General features: G+C 55.6%; 1 protein-coding gene across 2 annotated transcripts in view; it reads right to left on the bottom strand.

Moving 5' to 3' along the window:
• Nucleotides 1–21,822, bottom strand: part of LOC123348464 (beta-1,3-N-acetylglucosaminyltransferase manic fringe-like) — a 50,733-nt gene extending 28,911 nt beyond the window's left edge. Inside the window, exons 1-18 of one of the 2 annotated variants that reach the window (XM_044986001.1) lie at nucleotides 21,307–21,822; nucleotides 19,028–19,249; nucleotides 17,707–17,844; nucleotides 16,891–17,216; nucleotides 14,208–14,390; nucleotides 12,413–12,568; nucleotides 12,187–12,312; nucleotides 11,667–11,864; nucleotides 11,337–11,483; nucleotides 8,423–8,538; nucleotides 6,853–6,893; nucleotides 6,043–6,160; nucleotides 5,614–5,794; nucleotides 4,319–4,442; nucleotides 3,700–3,940; nucleotides 3,323–3,392; nucleotides 1,866–1,956; nucleotides 1,039–1,215 (exon numbers count right to left, since the gene is read on the bottom strand). In XM_044986001.1, coding sequence (XP_044841936.1) covers nucleotides 1,039–1,215; nucleotides 1,866–1,956; nucleotides 3,323–3,392; nucleotides 3,700–3,940; nucleotides 4,319–4,442; nucleotides 5,614–5,794; nucleotides 6,043–6,160; nucleotides 6,853–6,893; nucleotides 8,423–8,538; nucleotides 11,337–11,483; nucleotides 11,667–11,864; nucleotides 12,187–12,312; nucleotides 12,413–12,568; nucleotides 14,208–14,390; nucleotides 16,891–17,216; nucleotides 17,707–17,844; nucleotides 19,028–19,249; nucleotides 21,307–21,313 — 2,662 coding nt within the window. In that variant the 5' untranslated portion in view covers nucleotides 21,314–21,822. The remainder of the gene's footprint in view (nucleotides 1–1,038; nucleotides 1,216–1,865; nucleotides 1,957–3,322; nucleotides 3,393–3,699; nucleotides 3,941–4,318; nucleotides 4,443–5,613; nucleotides 5,795–6,042; nucleotides 6,161–6,852; nucleotides 6,894–8,422; nucleotides 8,539–11,336; nucleotides 11,484–11,666; nucleotides 11,865–12,186; nucleotides 12,313–12,412; nucleotides 12,569–14,207; nucleotides 14,391–16,890; nucleotides 17,217–17,706; nucleotides 17,845–19,027; nucleotides 19,250–21,306) is intronic. The other variant, XM_044986000.1, reaches the window with a different exon arrangement.
• Between the last annotated feature and the right edge of the window lie 454 nt (nucleotides 21,823–22,276).

Genomic DNA, 22,276 nt, shown 5'->3' with positions numbered 1-22,276 from the left:
TCTGAAGGGAAACACCAATGAAAAGGGGTGGTGGGGGAATAGTTCCCATAGAAATTTCTTGCGGGAAAAGAAAATCACTTCCCAACCAGCCGTGCTAATCAGTAAAACAACAAAAACGAGAGGGAGAGACGTCCTTACAGGAGCAAGAGCGAGCGCACGGCGCTGCGGCTGGTTACAATGGTCACCTGGAGGCAAGCGAGGAAGAGACAGAGCTAGCAGAGCTGCAGTCCTTCAGACCAAAGGCAGGGGGCTCCCTGGGAAGAAGGCTATGGACAATCTGCAGGAACCTGCTACAGCGACCACCATCCAACCAAAGGAAGATGCTCCAGCCAGACCAAGAGACTGGCTGGATCCCTGGTGGCACAGAAAAGCTCGGGAGGGAAGCTGGCCCTCCAGCAGGCCGAAGGCAATTGCAGACAAGATTATGACGGGAGGCATCAGGTGTTTCGGAGAGGCCCAAGCAAAAAGGGGACACTAGCTGGTTAAAAATGGCTGAAAGATGGGGCAGACGGAGCAGCTGCCGGGAGGGAAGAGCCAGAGACCATTGCATTGGCTGCTGAGGAGGATATTGAGGCATCTTTCCCCATCCCTGAAAGACCTGGAAGTGCACATCTCAGATCTCCTGGGTTCTTAGACAGCTCCCACACCTGACTGGAGAGGGCCTCCCATGGGCATGGATATCACCAACTCTAGAGATAGGAATGACCTATCATAGGTGCTGGAACTAGGGGTGGGGGGTACTGCTGCATCCCCAGGCTTGAAGTGGTTTCCATCATATCCAGGGTTTACAGTTTGGTTCAATGGCTCTCAGCACCCCCGCTATACAAATTGTTCCAGCGCCCCTGCAACCTATCTTCAACATCATCAAGACCCTCTCCCTGGTAAGTGGCTGCAGGTTAGCAGGAGGAAAAAGGCAATCTTCCCCCAAAGAAGGGCCGAGTGATTAGCACAGGGACGGGGACTCAGCAGAGCTGGGCTCTGTTCCAGGGGGAGGGGTGACTCCACCACACACTCCCTGTGGGATTCTGGGTAAGCCATCTGATTGCTCCTGCTCACCAGCTGGGCACAGGTGAAAGTCCAGACGCGAGGTAGGCAGGTCCAACAGGTTCCTGATGAGCCTGGGGGCTATGCAGTCAGGGGAGAGCACCACCGGGCGAGGGGCCTCCACCACCAGGGGACGCACAAGGCTGTAGGGCTTTGGGCTCCTGTCTGGGTCTGGAAGACAGGTAGGTGAGTGAGCAAGAGCTAAGAGCTGTCAGCAGCACAGAAATCGTTCCTTTCTCCTCACGTCATGCCCATTCCTGCCACATGCACCCCCGCCCCAGTACATACAGCCACCCAACCCCCTACTACACCCACTGCCAGACCCACCTGTCATCCCAAAGCCACCACCCCCGCCACACCCACACCCCGCTGCATCCACGGCCTGACCCACACCCACCCGCTGGTCACCCCAACCCCACTGCTTCCCCCAAACTCCTCCCAATCTCAGCCTGGTAGGCCACAAAGCTGCCCAGCCCCACTTCCTGATCCCTGTGCAGGGCCAGGGCAGGGACACACACAGGGCACTCCTCTCCCTCAGGGGGCTGCACAAACCCACTGCCCCCTGCAGCCCTCCAAGTCCCACAAGGAACCTGCTGGCCAGGCTGTCTGCCCTCGACCTATGATAGTGAAGATGGAGTCGTGGGAGAGGATGGGGGGTGTTCCCAGCTGTGCCAGGCAAACAGCCACAGAGGAGTCACATCAGGGACCTCCCAGGTACTATTCACAGGGATTGACTTTGTCCCCAAGGGAGCCCCTTCCCCTTCCCCAAGGGAGCCCCTTCCCCTGTACCAAAGAAGGGCACAGACAGAGCAGCAGCTCACCTGGGCAGGGGTCCAGCAGCAGCTGCCGAGGAGGCTCCCCGGGCGATTTGGATTTCACCAGCCGCAGTTGGCCCAGGGTCCGTTTCTTCAGCTGAGGAGAATGGGAGAGAGACCAGGGACACAGAACTCTTCACTTCACTGCTCTCCACTGGCACAGAAAGGGCTCGCATTGGAAGGCAGATGGGCAGGGGGAGGCACGGAGGCCCAGACCGCAGGAGGTTCAGGGGCTCCGTTTAGAGGAGTATGCAAAGCTCAGAGCAGCATTTCAGGCCTCCCCCTCACAGCCACCTTTCCGTGCCCGCTCACCGACCTGAGGCACCATCCTCACCCCACACAGCAGAGCACTGCCTGCTGAGCATTCCCCCAGGCAGGCCGAGACCCACAGAGCATCCAGGCCCAGGGGCAGCTACAGGCACCAGCACGCCAAGTGCGTGCCTGGGGCAGCAAGCAACCGGGGGCGCTCTGCCGGTCGCCGCGAGGGCGGCAGGCAGGCTGCCTTCGGCGGCATGCCTGCAGAGGGTCCGCTGGTCCCGCGGCTTTGGCAGACCTCCCGCAGGCTGCTGCCGAATCCGTGGGACCGGGGAGCTCCCGCAGGCAAGCCATCGAAGGCAGCCTGCCTGCCGTGCTTGGGGCGGCAAAATACCTAGAGCCGCCCCTGCCCAGGCCTGGCCCCTGCAGCAGACCCAGGCCCCAGGGAAGCGAGAGACTTAGACTCCAGCTCTTCCCGACCCAGCACTGCAGACCTGCTCTTCATGCCCAGCCCGGGGAGCTAACACTGGTACTTCCATGCTCCAGCCATGGGAGAGTAGACGGCATGGCCCTGACAGCTCCTCTCATTCCCACAGCACGCAGGGGGCTCGGACAGCCTCCAGCAAGGTGTTCTCCTCTCCCCTTCATTCACCCCGCAGCATGTTTCAGTGGAGGTGAGAATCCAGGCACAGGGCACACTTGGTCAAATGAGCATGTAACGCCGTGCTGGGATTGACCCTAGGCCCTCTGGAGCTCAAAGCATCAGCCACTACTACTAGAGCCAACAGCCCCAGCTCTGCCAGCCAAGCCTGCAACAGGCTCACCCACCTCTATATGCAGGGCCGGCTCCAGGCACCAGCCCAGCAAGCAGCTGCTTGGGGCGGCCAACTGAGAGGGGCGGCACATCTGGCTCTTCGGCGGCGGGTCCCTCACTCCCTCTTGGAGCGAAGGACCGGCCACCGAAGACTGAAGGGGTGATGGTAGAGCTGATTGCGATCGCAGCTTTTTTTTTTCTTTCCTGCTTGGGATGGCAAAAACCCTGGAGCCGGCCCTGCCTATATGTCCCCATCTGGCGGTGGACAGGACACAGAGCGCCACACTGAGTGCAGATTACAGGTACTGCAATCCACCCCCACCCCACCCACACACAAACACACACACATAAACACACACACACACACTTTCCACCACTTTCTCCTCCAGCTTACATTACTCCTGCAGCCCCTCTGCCAGCCTGGCACTTGGCCTTTCTCCTGTACCTTCAAAAGCTGGTGAGCCCTGGGAGGAGAGAGATTACCATCAGGTAGCTACAGAATCTGAAGGGGACATACCCCACTGAACCCACAAAGCTCTGTTAGAACATCAATGGGAAGGGATATACTCTATCACCCCTTCTCCTGGGGGTGCCTACATGCCACGGTGAGGGGCCCTGTGATATGACCTTGAGAAGCTAGACAGCCCGTACTACAGAGCTGCTGGGAACCCGAAGGCAAAAGGTGGGAAGACAGACGTTCCTTCCCCACTCCCAAGACCCCAAAGAGAGGGCTTCCCCGCCAAGGACTGCAGCCCCCTATGCCCGCATTACCTGCTGTAATTAGGCACTGTTCCCTTGTCCAGGTCCCGCAGTGTCAGGGGGTCAACGCGGGCACAGTACCACTCCAGCCGCCCCTTGTGCATGGTGTCAGTGACATGCAGGATCTCCCGACACTTGACGCACAGGGAGCAGGGGTCAGACTGCTCCAGGAAGGTCAGATTGGTACGCACATAGAAGGAGTCTCCAGTCACTTTCTTCCCTTCTTCTAGGGCCTCCTTGAGAGGCTGGTACCCTGGCACAAGAGAGACAGAATGAGATTCACCACTGCCCACGCCCTTCTCCAAGGGACACAGGTAGGAGTGAGGTGGGCAGTCATCGCTGGCACTTCTGGGCCTCTCGTACAGCTGTGCTACATGAACTGGTATTCAAAGCCACGTGGGTCTTGGTGTGAAGACAAAGCCTGGAACTGAACGAACATGGCGATTCTCCTCTGAGGCAGGGTTGGGTGGGGTCTTATGGTAGGGAGGGACAGAGCCCAGGACTCGGGTTGCTCTGGGCTGAATGGACAAGGAGGTTGAATTCCCCATCTCACCCTGGAAGGGAAGGGGAGCTTTTACCCCACTGACGACCGTCATTACGCCCAAGACAAGCAGCAGCCACAGGAATTTACCTTGCATGTCAGGCAAGAAGATGAGACCAGCTGGGTCATCCCAGTGCAGCAGGCTCAGGTAAGCTACCTCCCGTGTGCAGTTTTCCAGGGACAGCACCTGCCCATTCGGCAAAGTCCCTCTCAGCTGCCAAGGAAAGAAGGATAGGAGGAAGAGGTGGTGACTACAACAGGACACACAGAGCAGCTTGTGCCATTAGATGATAGGCCTTCCTTCTCCACTTCCCAGCTCCCTCCGCCCAGCGTCCCAGTAGGGTTAAAGGACAATTGAGAGCTTTGGAAGGGACTGAAATCGTCATGATCCAGGGCTTAGCCCAGCCTCTAGCCAGGGGGAGACCATCCCTGACAGCAGGATACCCTACAGCTGCCTACTACAGAATTTCTTGCACCTTCCTCTAAAGCCTCTGCTGCTGGCCTAGATGGCTCACACCGTTCCCCAGTGCTCTTCATATTGTGGCTCCCCTCTGACTGTCGAACCTTATAGCCCCATGCAGCCCATGGTGCTTTGGGCTCTGATGTTCATACAGCCATAGAGTTTAAGGCCAGAAGGGACCACCAGAGCATCCTGTGTATCACAGGCCACCAGCACCACCCGCCCTGTTCTCCAACTAAGCAGCATCAGGTGCTGTTAATACTCAGATGGGAGACCACTCAGGTACTGGACATTCAAAAGGAGGTGTTCTTCCCTCCTAGTCAGTATCCCAGCATGGAGCCGTGTTGCTGGAGGTGTGTGTCAAAGATTGTAAAAGAGAGTGTTTTTTCCAAGAGCAGGGCTGTTCATTCAAGCAGCCTGGCCAAACTGCAAGTCAGGTAATTATATTCTGCCAACATAAATACCCCAAGGCACTTCCACTGGAGCAGTTCTTCTCCACATAACTTCCTACAAAACGTGGGAGTTGTCACTGAGGCAAAATGGCTGCACTTGGGAGTGAGCCAGCCTTGGAAGTGCTTTAGGACCTGCAGGATGGCAGACACTAGGGAAATACATGGTGGTATTATGGTCCCAGTATTGCCACTTCCCCGACTGGAAGGAACCCGACAGCCACTCATTCCAGAAAGATTCAGTATCTAAACAGATCTGTATTGATATGCTCACTACCATTATATTATTCGAGCACTCGTTTCTGTGTGCCGCATAGGCAGGGATTGGCTCCCGGTGAACAAGGGAGACAAAGCAGGGACTCAAGCGGTGCAGAGACCCGGTTGTTTATGTTGTGGTTGTAGCTGACTTGTTTAATAAATGTCTGCTGTTTAAGATGGACTGTGGTTCCATAGAACGTGACAATCTCCAGACTCACCTCTAGGAGCCGGCAGCCCTCGCGCAGTCCTGTACTCTCAGCTTCTGAACCTGGCTTCACCCACTGGACATAAATCCCTGTTCTGTTCCCCCCCAGGATGGAGATGTCCCCTCCAAGCCCCCTGTGCTGGGGCACTGGGTTGGTCAGGTGATCCATGCTAGACAGCTGCACCACCAGGGATCTGGTGAGGGAGAAAACAACAATGGGAAATTCAAGCCTATTGTCTTTGCAAGGAACCATGTCCCTCCTCTCATCTCATCAGAAAGCAGCCCTTCCAGATAGGGCCACGGTCCCATCTGGGAAAGCCCAGAAATGACAGAACGGGGAGACCACCCCAAGAAAGGGAGTGGGATCCCCCATTGCCTCAGTGTTCAGGAGATGAAATCCTTCACCTTCCCCAAGGATGAGTCAATGAAAGGAAAGCACCACCTGATGAGCTCCTTCTGGTCAGAGATGGCGGACAAGCAGATCTCTGACTTCATCCTGGTGCACGCACTGCTGGAAAGGGAGGAGAGACCGGCCGATGAAACAGTAGTGCTCACACTCCCTAGAAAAGAGAGAGGGAGAGTAGAGAGCAAGTCACCACTGATGACTGCATAGACACAGAATCCTGCAGGAGCCCAGCTCAGGGTCTGTCCTACCTACAGGGTGTTTGGAGTGAGACAGGTAAATTGTGGATGGAAGGAGGTTTAGAACCTGCACTGAGCTCCTGGGCCAGGATTCTGAGTACAGGCAACTACCCCCCACCCCCTTCCCGCCACAGGCCAGGGGTTGACAGCAGAACCCAAGTAGCCTGTAACCACCCAGCTGGGGAGCCAGCACACTAGACCGTGCCACAAATCCAGCCAGCCCCGAGATATACAGTGGGACATGCTCTTGAGAGTTACAGCCCGTCACCAAGAACCGATAACAACCCGAAGCTGAAGCATTTATCTCTTCCCATTCCTACCCCTCTGACTCTGAATCGAATTCTCCATCAATAAAACCCTCTATAAATTACATATACCAGACCAGAATATCCTAAAAGCTCCGCAAGAGACAGGCAAGCCCTCCAGAGACTGCTACTGTGGCTGACGGGGGAAGCGTGGGGCAATGGTGCCCCCCAGTGGGCGCACAGCCTTGCAGCTCACTTCATTGATGGATGGCACTGGCGCCAGCTCCCTGTCCCCTCTCTCCCTTGTCTCTCCCCTCCCGTAGTTCCCAGGAAAGTTCTTCTGGAAAAGTCATGATTGCGGATACCTGTGATGTCCTCCATGCTGCCAAAAGACCCGCAGGACAGGCTGGAAGGGACAGGGAAACACAAAGGGGAATCACCAGGCAACAGTGTTTCTAACAGCAGTGTCAAGATATGCACCTGCTATGCTCACATGGCTCCCCACAGCAGCTCCCCTACAGCCTGTGCTCTGCACCATTTCCCCAGCAGCACCCGCCCACTGCCAGCACTCCCTCACCCTTCCAAACGGGCACCCTCCCACGCTGCAGCCAGGGCTGCAACCCCATTTCTCCCAGCAGCTTGGGCTTCCTTACGTGGTACCTTCCTACCCCACAGCCACCGTGGCCGGCTCTCCCTGTAGCCAGCATGGCTCACCCCTCCACTCCCTATCCCCAAGCAGCCAGGGCGGCCCGCCCCTCCGCTCCCCCGCCACCCCACGCAGCCAGGGCGGCCCGCCCCTCCGCTCCCCCACCACCCCACGCAGTCAGGGCGACCCACCCCTCCGCTCCCCCGCCACCCCACACAGCCCAGGTGGCCCGCCCCTCCGCTCCCCCGCCACCCCACACAGCCAGCGCGGCCCACCCCTCCGCTCCCCCGCCACCCCACACAGCCAGCGCGGCCCACCCCTCCGCTCCCCCGCCACCCCACACAGCCAGGGCAGCCCGCCCCTCCACTCTCTCTCCCCCCACACAGCCAGCGCAGTTCGCCCCTCCGCTGTCCTCCCGCCTCACACAGCCAGAGTGGCCCGGTCTCCCTGTAGCCAGCACAGCCCACCCCTCTGCTCTCGCCCCCAACCCCACACAGCCAGCGCGGCCCACTCATCCGCCCTCTGCCCTAACGTGGCTAGCATGGCCCACCCCACACAGCACGACCCTCTGCTCTCCCCCCACCCCACACAGCCAGCGCTGCATGACCCTCCACCCCACACAGCCAGCGCGGCCCACCCCTGTGCTCTCCCCCAACCCCACACAGCCAGCACGGCCTGCCCCTCCGCCCTCTACCCCCACATGGTGGCCAGTATGGCCCGCCCCCTGCTCCTGCCCCACACAGCCAGTGCTGCACGACCCTCTGCCCCACACAGCCAGTACAGCCTCTCCACTCCGCTCTTCCCCACACATGGCCAGCTCCTTCGCTCCCCCCATGTGCAGCCAGCGCTGCCAACACCCTTCCTCTCAGAGACACCCTCTCCATGAGCAGTCAGCGCTCTTGCACCCTTGAATGTTGGTGCTCCTCTCCCCAACAGCTGCGCTCCTGCATCCTTCCCTCCCTCCCAGCCAGCACTCCTGCCCCCTGCAATGATTCTCAAATTTCTGGCAGCCAAGGGCCTGTTTTCCTAGTCTGTGACGTATGTGCTCCGGCACATACTTTCCCAGTTCATAGTTTACAGGACGGCAGTACCTCAGTGCTCCCCTCAGCCATCACTTCTGCCCCTGCCTGTACAGCATCCCTTGCTCCCAGAAGCTGGGACTGAAGTAGCTGCTTTGTCCCCTCAGCCAGGGCCCCGGCCTGTGGCAGCGCCTGCTGGGGAGGCTGGAACCGAAGCGACCTGAAAAGGATTTCAATGAGCTACGGAAAGGCCAGGACTCCATGTGTTACCTTTTGAAGGGCACGGATCCATCTTCCCGCTGCCGTCGGAGGATGGAGCCAGCACAGGGCGGGAAGGGGAAGGTGGAAAGGCGGTTAATGTCCTTCTCGCTTTCTGGAGTCACCTCCTAAACAGAGCAAGAGAGACACCATCTTGCACCACACCCACCATTCAGAGCCGCCCTCAGCCCAGTTCCAGGGGCACCCCCATCCCGCTCCTCTTTGGGTGGGTCGCCTTCAGATCCCAGCCAGAGCTGCTGGCACCACATTCCTGTTTAGGGTGACCAGATGTCCCAATTTTATAGGGGCAGTCCCAATTTTGGGGTCTTTTTCTTATATAGGCTCCTATTACCCCCCACCCCCGTCCTGATTTTTCACATTTGCTGTTGGTCACCCTATTCCTGTTCAGTGCCCATTTCTTCTCCATCCCTGCCCTGTTCCTGGGGGCTCTGCCAGGCCTTGCCACCCCAGGAGATGGGGGAGGGGTCTTTGCAGACATGAGACAAGATGCTGCACCTCACTAAGTCCCCATCCCTTTGCAATCTGTCCGACAAGTGGCGTGGTCCCAGCCGAGGCCGTGGGTAGGTCTGATGGAGGGGGGATATAAAAGAAATACCCGTCAGGTCCTCATATTCATCCTCCACTGTAACACAGAAGGGATGAGCTGTAAAGGCAACGGGCACAAGCAGAGCAAGGACTCTGTGTAATTAACTCATGGAACTTGCCACTGCAGGATATTGCCAAGGATTAGGAGTTTCTAAGGATCGGGGTGAAATCCTGGCCCCATTAAAGTCAATGGGAGTTTTACCATTGAGTTCAATGGAGCCTGGATTGCTCCCATAGCTTTTTGTGTCCTTTAAATCGGCTTCGGTACCCAATGACTGGAGGTTAGCTAATGTAACGCCAATATTTAAAAAGGGCTCTAGGGGTGATCCCAGCAATTACAGACCGGTAAGTCTAACGTCGGTACCGGGCAAATTAGTTGAAACAATAGTAAAGAATAAAATTGTCAGACACATAGAAAAACATAAACTCTTGAGCAATAGTCAACATGGTTTCTGTAAAGGGAAATCGTGTCTTACTAATCTATTAGAGTTCTTTGAAGGGGTCAACAAACATGTGGACAAGGGGGATCCGGTGGACATAGTGTACTTAGATTTCCAGAAAGCCTTTGACAAGGTCCCTCACCAAAGGCTCTTACGTAAATTAAGCTGTCATGGGATAAAAGGAAAGGTCCTTTCATGGACTGAGAACTGGTTAAAGGACAGGGAACAAAGGGTAGGAATTAATGGTAAATTCTCAGAATGGAGAGGGGTAACTAGTGGTGTTCCCCAAGGGTCAGTCCTAGGACCAATCCTATTCAATTTATTCATAAATGATCTGGAGAAAGGGGTAAACAGTGAGGTGGCAAAGTTTGCAGATGATACTAAACTACTCAAGATAGTTAAGACCAAAGCAGATTGTGAAGAACTTCAAAAAGATCTCACAAAACTAAGTGATTGGGCAACAAAATGGCAAATGAAATTTAATGTGGATAAATGTAAAGTAATGCACATTGGAAAAAATAACCCCAACTATACATACAACATGATGGGGGCTAATTTAGCTACAACGAGTCAGGAAAAAGATCTTGGGGTTATCGTGGATAGTTCTCTGAAGATGTCCACGCAGTGTGCAGAGGCGGTCAAAAAAAAAAAAAGGCAAACAGGATGTTAGGAATCATTAAAAAGGGGATAGAGAATAAGACTGAGAATATATTATTGCCCTTATATAAATCCATGGTACACCCACATCTCGAATACTGTGTACAGATGTGGTCTCCTCACCTCAAAAAAGATATTCTAGCACTAGAAAAGGTTCAGAAAAGAGCAACTAAAATGATTAGGGGTTTAGAGAGGGTCCCATATGAGGAAAGATTAAAGAGGCTAGGACTCTTCAGTTTGGAAAAGAGAAGAAGACTAAGGGGGGACATGATAGAGGTATATAAAATCATGAGTGATGTTGAGAAAGTGGATAAGGAAAAGTTATTTACTTATTCCCATAATACAAGAACTAGGGGTCACCAAATGAAATTAATAGGCAGCAGGTTTAAAACAAATAAAAGGAAGTTCTTCTTCATGCAGCGCACAGTCAACTTGTGGAACTCCTTACCTGAGGAGGTTGTGAAGGCTAGGACTATAACAATGTTTAAAAGGGGACTGGATAAATTCATGGTGGCTAAGTCCATAAATGGCTATTAGCCAGGATGGGTAAGAATGGTGTCCCTAGCCTCTGTTCGTCAGAGGATGGAGATGGATGGCAGGAGAGAGATCACTTGATCGTTGCCTATTAGGTTCACTCCCTCAGGGGCACCTGGCATTGGCCACTGTCGGTAGACAGATACTGGGCTAGATGGACCTTTGGTCTGACCCGGTATGGCCTTTCTTATGTTCTTATGTTCTTATTTCTTATGTGTGTGACTGAAAATCATATCCACAGTGATACTAACTAGGGAACCAGGTACAAGGGCTACTGATCACTGTGTCCAAGAGTAGTGAGCACTTACGGGCACTGGTCTACTCCCCAGGAATGAGCCCCCTCTGAACCAGGGCCGCCCGGGGGGGAGGGAGGGGCAAGTGGGGCAATTTGCCCTGGGCCCCGGGCCCCGCAGAGGCCCCCACGAGAATATAGTATTCTATAATATTGCAATTTTTATGGAAGGGGCCCCCAAAATTGCTTTGCCCCAGGCTCCCTGAATCCTCTGGGTGGCCCTGCTCTGAACACTACACTGGGGGCTCCTGGGTTCTGCTCCCAGCTTTGATACTGACCCACTGGGTGACCTCGGGCAAGCCCCCACCCCTCTGTGCCTTGTGAAACAGGGTCACGCCAACACAGACCCGCTCTGCAGAGGGGCTGCAGGGTTTAGGCTAAGGCCCCCTGCTCTTACCATGCTGTGGTGCGTGGAGTCCCCTGGAAAGGTGATGGCGGGGACACCCAGCGTGTCCATGACTCCATTCCCCAGGGGGTAGGGGTTATCGCTCAGGCTCCAGGTGCTGCTGAAGTTGGAGCGGAGGGAGTAGGAGGAGGTGCCCACCTGAGAGAGAAGGAAGGGACCCAGTGAGAAGGTCATTGGTTCCCTCTATGCCCAGGCCCTTTGGAGACTCCTCAGCTCCTCCCTTCTTCTCTTCCCATTCCCTTTCCACTCAGGGTCTCCCTCCAGCCTCCCCTCTCTCAGGGTCCTTTCCTTCTACGTCCCCACCCGCTCCTTGTCACTCACCGTCATGCCCACATCCCGGTTGCCTTGGCATTGCTGCAGCTGTGCCTCCAGAGTGCTCTCCACACCTTCCACCTGGCTGAATTTGCTCCGAAGCTCATCTCTCTCCTCCTCCAGGGCCCGAACCCGTTTGCGGTACTGGTCTTTCTCGACTAGGCTCTGGGAGTACTGCAGCTGCACCCTATCTCGGTTCTGGATAGCCTGCAGGGAGAGAGTCAGATCCCCAGGCCAGAAAGGATCATTGTGATGCTCTAGTCTGCCCTCCTGCATAACACAGACCACAGAACCTTCCCCAGAATAATTCCCAGAGCGGATCTTTTAGAAAAGCAGCCAATCCTGATTGAAAAATTGCCAGCAATGGAGAGAGCACTAAGGGTGAGAGGGGAAGAGGTGACTATAGGCCTCAGGCATACAGAGTTAGCCTCCTCCCGGTGGAGGCTGGAGAGGACTCTGGGGGATCAGGAGGGGAGATTCGGCCCCTCTCCTACTGGGGAAGGGGACTCTGGATGGGAGGACAATTCACCTGATCCCTCTCCTTCTCGATCTCCTCCAGCTGAGACAGCACCGTGTTCATCCGGTGTTTGTACAGATCACAATCTTTCTGCAGAGTCTGGTGCTTCAGCTGCAGGTTCTCCACCTCCTGCAGGTACTTGAGACAGGAATCAGAGTGTCACTTCTACCAGGGGGCAAATATCCCCACTCCAGAAGGCCTCGCTCTTCAGCTGTACCGGGGGGCGGGGGGGAAATACCTTATCCCTTAGTTCCTCAGCCCACTGCAGCTCGTTCTGCAGGGAGTGGAGCTTCTGGCACAGCTCCTGCCGTTCATCCTGTGATTCCTTCCAGTCATGCTCCAGAATGTCCAGGAGGATCCGCTGGGAGCCCGGCACCTGGGCCTCATTCGCTGCCTAGAAGATGAGAGAGCAGAGTAGCCTAACCACAGGCACCAAGGGATGCTCCCAGCTAGGGGCAGCCTCAGGCTCATCTGCTAAGGGGACTGACAATTGAGTGTTGTTATGGTCACCTTTATTACAGCAGCACCCAGCTGAGATCAGGGCCCTCTTGTGCCAAGCGCCACCCTGAAGAGTTCGCACTCCAAACAGACAAGGGAAGGGTTATTGTGGAAAATTGAGGCAAAGAAAAGAGATCAGGTAACTTGCCCACAGTCACACACAGAATCTGTGGCAAAGCTAGGAAATGAACCCAGATCTCCTGAGTCCCAGTCCAACGCCTTAACAACAAGCCTGTCTCAGTACTTAGCGTAGGAGCAGCAGAAGGTCCCTAAAAGTGGGGGGGACCCCCATCAGCGCCTGAACTGTGGCCCTGCCCCTTCCCCCTGAGGCCCCACCCCCACACTGCCCCTTCCTCAAGGCCCTGCCCTCACACCACTCATTCCCCTGAGGCCCTGGTCCCATGCTGCCTCTTCCCCTGACCATCCCACCCACCACTCGCTCCTCTCCTCCCCTCGCCCACAGTCACTCGCCCTTACGGCCAGTAAAAAATGGAGAGGCCATGGCCCTCTGGCCTGCCCTGTTCAGGTTCCCCTGACTTAGCATAAAGGTCCTGTTACCTCACCTCAGGTGTGAATCTGCAAACCTGGACTGCTAAGGATCCTCCAAGCACCAAACCAGAGACAGGGACCAAGAGAATCTGAGGGTTCAATTTTAGACAGGGCCCTTGTTGCTGTTCAGAATTCAGCATGGGTTTAGTTTGCTATTCCAGTATGCCCTTGGGTGTTGGTCCTTCTATCCCATTGTCCTGGGGGCTGTTATTCTGTCATGCTTGGTGCCAGGTTTCCTTTCTAGTCTGGTGTCTCTGACTATAGCCTCTGCTTATTGTTAGACTCTGTAAATAAATCTGAGCTTTGTATCGGTTTTCCCCACCGTGGAAACAGCTGTATTGAAAACACCCCCAAGTGGAGGAGAGCAGAGTCTAGGCTGACTGCCTTCAGCACTGCTCAGTCCCAGAGAGGGACACACTCCTTCCATGCAGTCTCTACCCAGTAACCCTATTCATCCCTCATCATCTTCCTTCCTTCCACCCCACTCCCTCAGCCCCTCTCCAAATGCATCCCAGAGCTCCTCCGGCTCCTCCTTAACAACGTGACCCGCCAGGGGGCTCAGCACCACCCCTAGTTTCTTCCATCCCTACCTGAAACATGGGGGTGGGCCTCAGCCCCACCCCCTCTCTCACTCCAGAGCCCTTCCGTGTTAGGGTGAGACCATGTCCATGCAGGACATAGCTCTCAGCCTCACTGGCAGTCCAGCCATGGAGGAGTCAGGGTCACCCAGCCTTCTCTCAATGGCAGATTAGGGGGTTGTGGGGCCCTGGGCCAGAGCAAGTGGTGGCCCCTCCCTACCCCTTCTGCCTGCAGTCCCACCCCACCCCCAATCCATCTTCTCTTCCTCCTGCCCTCCGGTGCCCCCACTCCCTGGTAGGAGCACAGGGCAGAGTGTGGCGGGGCATGGGGGCACCCATTTTGCCAGGGGCCCCATTGGCCCAGTGGCTAATCCATCAATGCTTTTCTCCCTTTGTCCACGCTGGTACCTGCAGCATGCTCTGCAGCTCCTGGAGTGAGGCCGTCAGCCTCTGGTTCTCGGCCTGCAGCTCAGGCACTGTGTCAGGCTGACCCCGTTCCTCTGCCTCTCGCTGGGGCGCAGCGGACGCATGTTTCCTCAGCAGCCTGCACTCCTCCTCCAGGCTGCTAACTTTACATTTCAGCTGGTCTACCTGGGGCAGGGAGAACAAAGACAGCCTCATGCCCACTGCCTCTGCCTTAGGTGTCATGGGGCAAAGCGGGGAGGCTGGCACACAGGGAGAGGGCTTGGGAGTAATGAGAGCAAGGGCTGAGACAACACGGTGGGGAAAGCGTTGTACAACTACAGGGTGTGTGGCGGGGGGGATCTCTTCTGACTTAGCTCTCAAAGGGGGTTGGTAGGCAAGACAGCGTAGGCTAGGTCTGTACCAAACTGTGAGCCCCAGTTTAAGTGACTGCCACTTTGTATTGTAATGGTCATATTGTATTGCAACCTCCACTCTGCATTAGAGCATCCATTTGGTAGCAGGTGCTTGGCACCTAGTGGAATGACTCTGTGAAGCTAAAACAGAGCAATCTAGCCCCATCAGCTTTCATGGTCTCTCACTGACCGGCCAGCCCCTGGAGCAATGACCTCTCTGCACAGCAGTTGGACTGGTGAGGAGGAGCTGGAATTTCCCAGCTAGAGCATAGGGCTGGGAGAGCTGCAGTTTCTTCTGCTGGCCACCTAACCAAAGAGAATAGAGGCTATATTTCAGAAAGGGGGTTCTCTGAGCAAGGCCCCATCCATCATCAGAAGACCAGGTTAAGGAGGCAGGAAGGGCTGACTAGTTGAATGATGCTGACCAAACCCAGGACTCACAGACAGGGTGAGATCAGAGTTGCATGGCTGTGTTCTGAACTATTTGTCATTTTCCAAAAATCTGTGACTCTTGAGCATGCTTTGCTAAAGAGTAAAGTCTCTGTGGCTAAGAAATTCCCATGCTAAGCCGGTGTTCCTTGTTTTCCTGCCTTTCTTTTGTCGTCTCTGAAGGGGTTAATCAAGAAACCAGAGCTTTCATAGCCTGGTGGGCTCTAGGGAAATGTATCTAAGCAAGGGGCGGGAGCTCAGAAGGGTGGAGCACTGGTTCTGGGGTCTAGGCAGCTGAACTGCAGGATCCTACTGCCCAGGAAAGGTTTTCAGACATGGGCTCTGCGCCCAGGCACAAGACAGAAGGTATGTCTACACTACAGTAGAAGACCTGTGCCTGGCCCAAGTCAGCTGACTCAGGCTTGCTGGATTGGGGCTGTGGAGCTATAAAACTGCAGTGTTCACATTTGGGCTTGGGCTGGAACCTGGGCTTGGTGATCTCACAAGGTGGAGAGGATCCCAGAGCCCAGGCTTCAGCCTAAACCTGAATATCTACTGCAATTTTAGAGCCTCGCAGACCAGCCTGGCCAGCCATGGTTGTTTTATTGCCGTGTAGACATACCCTGAGAGACCCAGAGTTAGGAACTGTGACCAGTCACTACCCAGGCCCAGGGAGGTTAGTAGCACATGGGATCCAGCGGTTAGGTCCACTCATCACATCCTGGTGTCCATCCAGAGAGGGGGGCTGGGCCAGACTGTGACCGTGGGTCTCACCCTACTCTCTGATGGGTATTTGTCCATATTACCAAACCCACAAACAATCCAGCTGCCTGTGCTCAGAAGAGGCCTAGGATTGCTATAGCAGAGGGATGCTGGTCAAGAGTGAGGGACTTGGGCAAGAGCTGTGTGGGGATCCCAGGGCTTAAAGAGCAGAGTGTGAGCAGGGCTGGAGTGACGTGAGGGCCATGGGCAGGGCTGTGTATGGGGGCTCAGCACTAGAATAGCAGGGGGCGGGCAGCACCACAAGGAGGGGCATCGGCAGGGCTGTGTGGGAGCCTGGCACTGGAACGACCCAAGGAACAGGTGTTACCAAGGACAGGGTTATAAATAGGTGAACTAAAGGTGCAGGCGTCCTATCTGAGACAGAGGAAGTGGATGTGTAATTGCTGGAGGTGAAAGCATGGTAACCAGGGCATGTGTCATGAATTCCTTCTCCCTGGCGTCATCTGAGGGGAGAGGAAGTGTAGGGTGGGCTCTGTGCCCGGCGCCTCAGTAACCACACTCAATGCCAAGCAGTCCAGAGCACCTCGCACAGATACACCCAGAGCCTAGTGCACTCACACAGCAAGACACCCACGCTCCCTCCTACAGAAAAATGGATATGGACATTATTTAAGTGGAGAGAATAAATATAACACCAACCCACACAGAGCAACACCCAGAGAACACACAGTACACACACAGCAACATGCATACACAGCAGAGATTACACGTACAGACACGCTGACAGAGCAATGTCTGATACACATACATACTAAAACACACCATCACATACTAATATGCAACTGAACACACACATTTTCAGTGAAACACTAATACCCACAACAACACATTAAATACACAACTTCAGCCACTAGCACACATACACTCATTCATTTCCCCATCCCCGACACTCATCCTGCCTGCAGTACCAACACAGAACGTACACACTCACCCTTCCACACACACCCCGAGGGGAACACCCATCACACCCTAGTCTGCAGCCTAACCCATGCCCATGCTCAGTAATAAGCACTCCTCTCACCCACTAACCGCCAAGCTCCCGCTCTCCCACCCTGCCATACCACCAGCTGAAGGTCCCGGCTCCGCAGCACGGCCAGGTTCTTCTCCTCACACAGCTGTGCATAGCGCATGGCCAGCATGTAGTTCTCATCCTTCAGCCGCAGCAGCTCCATGCTGTTGGATTCCCACTCCTCCCGCAGCCTCTGGCATCGCTCCTGCACCTTCAGCAGCTCCTGCAGCCTCTGCCTCAGCCGGGTCTGCTCCTCCTCCAGGGCCTGGTTCTTCTCCTTTAACTGGTGCTCTCTCACCAGGTGCTCTTTCCTTTGTGCCCTCACCTTCTTCACCTCCAACATGAGGAACTGGGTCAGACCCTCAGGGCCCTCCTCATCTGGAAGAGAGAAAGGCAAAACATTCCTGGGTGCTGAGACAGGGACAACTAACACCCTGTCTTAGATCTGGGACACAGACTTCTCAGTCACTCTGTACCCCCAAATCAGGGTTCAGGGTGCCGCGGTTCCTGGTACACACAGGGCTCTTCCCAAGCTGGGTACAGAGTGCCTGGTTCCTCACATACCTGGGCTCTACCCGACATGGGGTTCAGGGTGCCCGGGTCCCTCACATACACAGGGATCTCTCTGACCCAGGATTCAGGGTCCCCGGGATCCTCACACACGCAGGGTTCTCCCTGACCCGGGGTTCAGGGTGCCTGGGAGCCTCACACACGCAGGGTTCTCCCTGACCGGGGGCTCAGGGGGCCCGGGATCCTCACACACACAGGGCTCTCCCCAGGCCAGGGTTCAGGGTGCCTGGGTTCCTCACACACAGGCTTCTCTAAGCCACTGCACAGCTAGGGAGGGAGAAGGGGGCTGCATCTCTACCTAGGATCATAGAGCAGCGCTGCGCTGGCTCCCTCCCTGTCAGCCGGGTAAAGTGCTCTGGGTAATAAAACTCCAGGGATTCTAGGAAGGCTTCATAGCCTCGCTTTCCTCGACATCGAAGGATATCCATCAAGTGTCCTAAAAGAGACAGAGCAACACAGGAGCAAGGCACTGCTAAACCCATGAGCAACCAGGTGTAATGACATCACTGTACCAAGGAGCAAATTCACCAATTTCCCCCACTTTTAAGATCAGGGCAGTAGGGAATAGGGTGGGACCACTGGCTATGGGGGCAGTCGCTTGAGGGAATGAAACGGGACAGGACCGCTGGCTGTGGTGGGGGAGTCGCTGTAGGGAATGGGGCGAGAGCACTAGCTGGGGGTGGGGAAGTTGCCGTAGGGAACAAGTTGGGAGTGCTGGCTGTGGGGGTGTTGCAGGAGGGAACGGAGTGGGAGTGCTGGTTGTGGGGGGGGGGTGCTTTAGGGAAAGGGGCGGGAGTGCAGGCTGTGGTGGGGGAGAGTCACTGTAGGCATTGGAACAAGAGCGCTGGCTGTGGGGGGCTCGCTGAAGGGAACGAGGTGGGAGCACTGGCTGTGGGGGGCTCGCTGTGAGGAACGGGGAGGAAGCATTGGCTGTGGGGGGTTGCTGGGCGGGGGAGTCGCTGTAGGGAATGCAGTGTGAGCACTGGCCGTGGGAGGAATCCCTGGAGGGAACGGGGCAGGAGCACTGGCTGTGGGGGGAGGTCGCTGGAGGGAACGGGGCAGGAGCGCTGGCTGTGCGGGGAGGTCGCTGGAGGGAACGGGGCAGGAGTGCTGGCTGTGTGGGGTGTCACTGTAGGGAACGGGGCAGGAGCGCTGGCTGTGCGGGGTGTCACTGTAGGGAACGGGGCAGGAGCGCTGGCTGTGCGGGGAGGTCGCTGGAGGGAACGGGGCAGGAGCACTGGCTGTGCGGGGTGTCACTGTAGGGAACGGGGCAGGAGCGCTGGCTGTGCGGGGAGGTCGCTGGAGGGAACGGGGCAGGAGCACTGGCTGTGCGGGGTGTCACTGTAGGGAACGGGGCAGGAGCGCTGGCTGTGGGGGGAGGTCGCTGGAGGGAATGGGGCAGGAACGCTGGCTGTGAGGGGGAGAGTCACTGTAGGGAACAGGGTGGGAGCACTGGCTGTAAGGGGAGGTCGCTGGAGGGAACAGGGCAGGAGTGCTGGCTGTGGGGTGGGATAGTCACTGTAGGGAGCAGTGATGGTGGGTCTCACCACTGAGTGGCAGAGGTGTCTTGGGCAAAGAAGGGCTCCACATACCCACTGTGACAGATTGCTTTCTCCTACCTGTGCGATTGCTTTTGTATGGGAACCTGCATGAGCTCAGCACCTCCTCCTCATCCTGCTCGTCTATCACACGGCACTGGCGCAGGTAGGGCGTCAGCTTTGCTGGGTTCAAGGATCGGGTCAGCTGGTGCCGCACACTCTCAATCTTCTCCCACAACACCTCCTCCTCCTCCTGCTCCTCCTCTGCAGGGCTGTCGGCCTGGCCTGGTGCATCCTCAGGGCCTGGAAGGGGGAAGAAGTTGTGTTGTGACAGTGGGGAGTCATTGACATGGAGTGGCACTAGGGGTCAGCTCTCCAGGCCCAAATGGCAGATCAATCATCTTAAATACCAGAACTGTCCAGAAGGATCAAAAAGTGATCACCCATCTGGGGCATCAGAAATGGAGGGTGAAGGAGAGGCCACCCAAGACAATCTGCCACCTTAGGCAAAGCTCACCACCTCCTCTGCAGCTCCCAAGGTGAGAATGGAATCGTCCTTTGCTAAACTGGGGGCTAAATGGTACCAAACAGCACAGCAAGGGTGTCAGTTTGAGAATTCAGTAGGAGTTAATCCAGCAAGAACAAGGCTAATTATCTCTAGCCTGTTACACTTGGGGTAATTAGAAGAGGAAGCGCCTGCAGTCTTCCTATCAGCTAGAAGGCCCTGGGGGAAAATGTTGTTCCAACTAATGTTCTATTCTGCATCTGTGATTCATTTATTTGTCTGGAGACAGAATTGTGCAGAAGGGGAATTTAACAGCAGCCCCTGAAGGGTGTATCAGCTCCTAAACTGGTCTGCGGAGCTGGCGCTGGGCACAAGCAGACTAATCAATTGCTTATGACCCTGAGCAGCTCATGGGCGCCTCCTATTCCCTTTTTATTATAAGAACTTGCCTGCTTTTGTATTGTGGGAGGGGGACTCGAAAATATTCCTGCTTAGGGCCCCCAATGGGCAAGCACTGGCACTGCTGGTTTGGCTGCTGGGTTGAACTCTGCTTCCTGGGAATTGATTTGAGAGTTTGAATTACCCACTCATTAAGACAGGTTTCAGAGTAGCAGCCGTGTTAGTCTGTATCCGCAAAAAGAACAGGAGTACTTGTGGCACCTTAAAGACTAACAAATTTATTTTAGCATGAGCTTTCGTGAGCTGTAGTCTTTAAGGTGCCACAAGTACTCCTGTTCTCTTTCCACTCATTAACGAAATCCAAGCGGGTGCCCTGCGACTGTTCGATATGCAACCAGTTTCCTGACAGGCAGTCACAGCAGTAAGACTGAGGCCAGTTCTGGAGGCTGAATTCCATTTCCCCGCCTCTTCCATTACTCCCTCCAGGCAGGGCTGAGCTGAACTGCTCCAGGTGGCAGGGGAGGGCAGCGTGGTGTCTATAAAAGCATTACCTAGTCTGAGTGAACAGAGAGACTGAATTTCCTTCTCCTGTCCCCCATCTCCTCCCCCCCACACACACACAAACCAGCAGACCCAGGGGGAGGAGGGTCTTCCCCACTGCACAAATAGCAAAGTGCAGCTCCGTAGGCGGGGGCGAGGTGCCTCCAGGGCAGGGCTGTGATGATGCCCGAAGTAAACTCCATGAATCACAGAAAGCAGCCAGCCAACAGTCATTACATCATCTAGCACCCCCCCACACACACACACCCCTGCCAATGCATGTTTGGCCTGGCACAGGTCCATTTGCTAGTGGTTTGTACAGTCTGCCTTTAAAAGTCCTAAATGAGGAAGATTTCACACACACACACACACACCCTCCCCCTCCCCCTGCACACACACACAATTGTACTAGTACAAGAACACCACACACTAACATCTCCCTTCGCCTGACACTTGCCCATGGCTGTCAGGGCTCTTTTACCTATCATGCCAAAAGGACACTGCCAGAGCCAACCGCTGGATCAAACTTCTGCTCCCACAAATTCCCCTCTGCCTTCCCAATCTGAGCAGCAAGAGTCCCTGTGTCTCAGTAGTCTCCTTTCCAAGTGCCTAATCTGGGCTGGGAATGGAGTATGGGTGGGATCTGGGACTCATACTCCTGCTCTGGTTGGCTGACACTAATTTGTGTCACACAGCAAGAATCTAGTCTGGATTGTATTCCCCCAGGCAGATTTCTGATTGTATCGCAATCCCAGCAGGTGTGTCCCAGGCCCTTCCCCGCCCTGTCTCTTTCGCAGTCTCTGATCGCATAGTGTGCACAGCAACAAACTCTAAGCGTGTGAACATTGTCTAGTCACAGCCTATCCCGCCTCCCAACTTTACAAACCGATACAATGTTAATATAAGACAAACTCACCCCTCATCCCGATAAAAGGGACCTCGACCCCCTACCAGACAGCTGCTTGTGCCCAGCCCTGGTAGGAAGACAGCGTGCCCTGGAGGTCGACAAGCGTGGGCCTGTGAGGGGATTTGCCGAGTCCAGAGCCCCAGCACTGAAAATTGCTGGCTCCCTTCTGTTTGAGCCAGGGGGGCTGTTCGCATCAGTCCCTCAGCTGATGGTCGATGCCACAGTGCCAGCTAAGGAGAGCAATCATTCAAGTAGCAGGGTCCCAAACCACTGGAGCCAGCTGCTTCTCACCTCTCTCTCTGCTTCCTGCCTTTCTCTCCGTCTCCCTCTCTCTCTCTCTCTCACCACCCCTACCACACACCTGGCATGACCAGGCAACAGTGGCGAGGCAGATTTCCTTTTCAGGAATGCAAGAAGGCCTGAGCAAAAACAAGTGCTGACACCCCTGCTTCCCGCCCAGGAATGTGAGCTGTGAATTCCCTTCTGAGAGAAGAATCTGGCCAGGTGGGCGGGGAGGGGGGGTGTAAACCTGACCTCTGGGCTGGAGAGAGAGCACTTCCAGCTCAGGGCTCCCTTTCCTCTGGAGCCAGGCAGCTGCACGGTCACTGATCTGCCCTCCCTCCACAAAGCCTCTTGGTGCTCTTCACCTGACCAGCCGCCCCAGCGACTCTCTGGCAGGATGTAGGTTGCTTTGTTGCATGCCCATACCTCCTGTCCTGGCACTTACGTCACTTGACATTCCTGTCGAGTCTGGGTGCTCAAGCTTTACAGTGGCAAACACCGTGCTGGCAGCTTCCCAGGACCCTGTGGGCTGCACCTGATCTGCACATCCAGTAGCATTCCCGAGAGAGAGAGAGAGAGAGAGAGAGAGAGAGAGAGACTGAGGCAGCGTTCGGTGTCAGGGTGCAGCAGCAGCTGCTATCAGCTCTCTCCAGACCCTGGGGTCACTGGGAGATGGAGAGGGGCTGTATTTTAGAAC

Source organism: Mauremys mutica, chromosome 1 (assembly GCF_020497125.1).
Source record: "Mauremys mutica isolate MM-2020 ecotype Southern chromosome 1, ASM2049712v1, whole genome shotgun sequence".
Taxonomy (NCBI): Eukaryota; Metazoa; Chordata; order Testudines; family Geoemydidae; genus Mauremys; species Mauremys mutica.
Note: the sequence above shows the minus strand (reverse complement) of the source record. Positions and strands in the feature narration are given on the sequence as shown.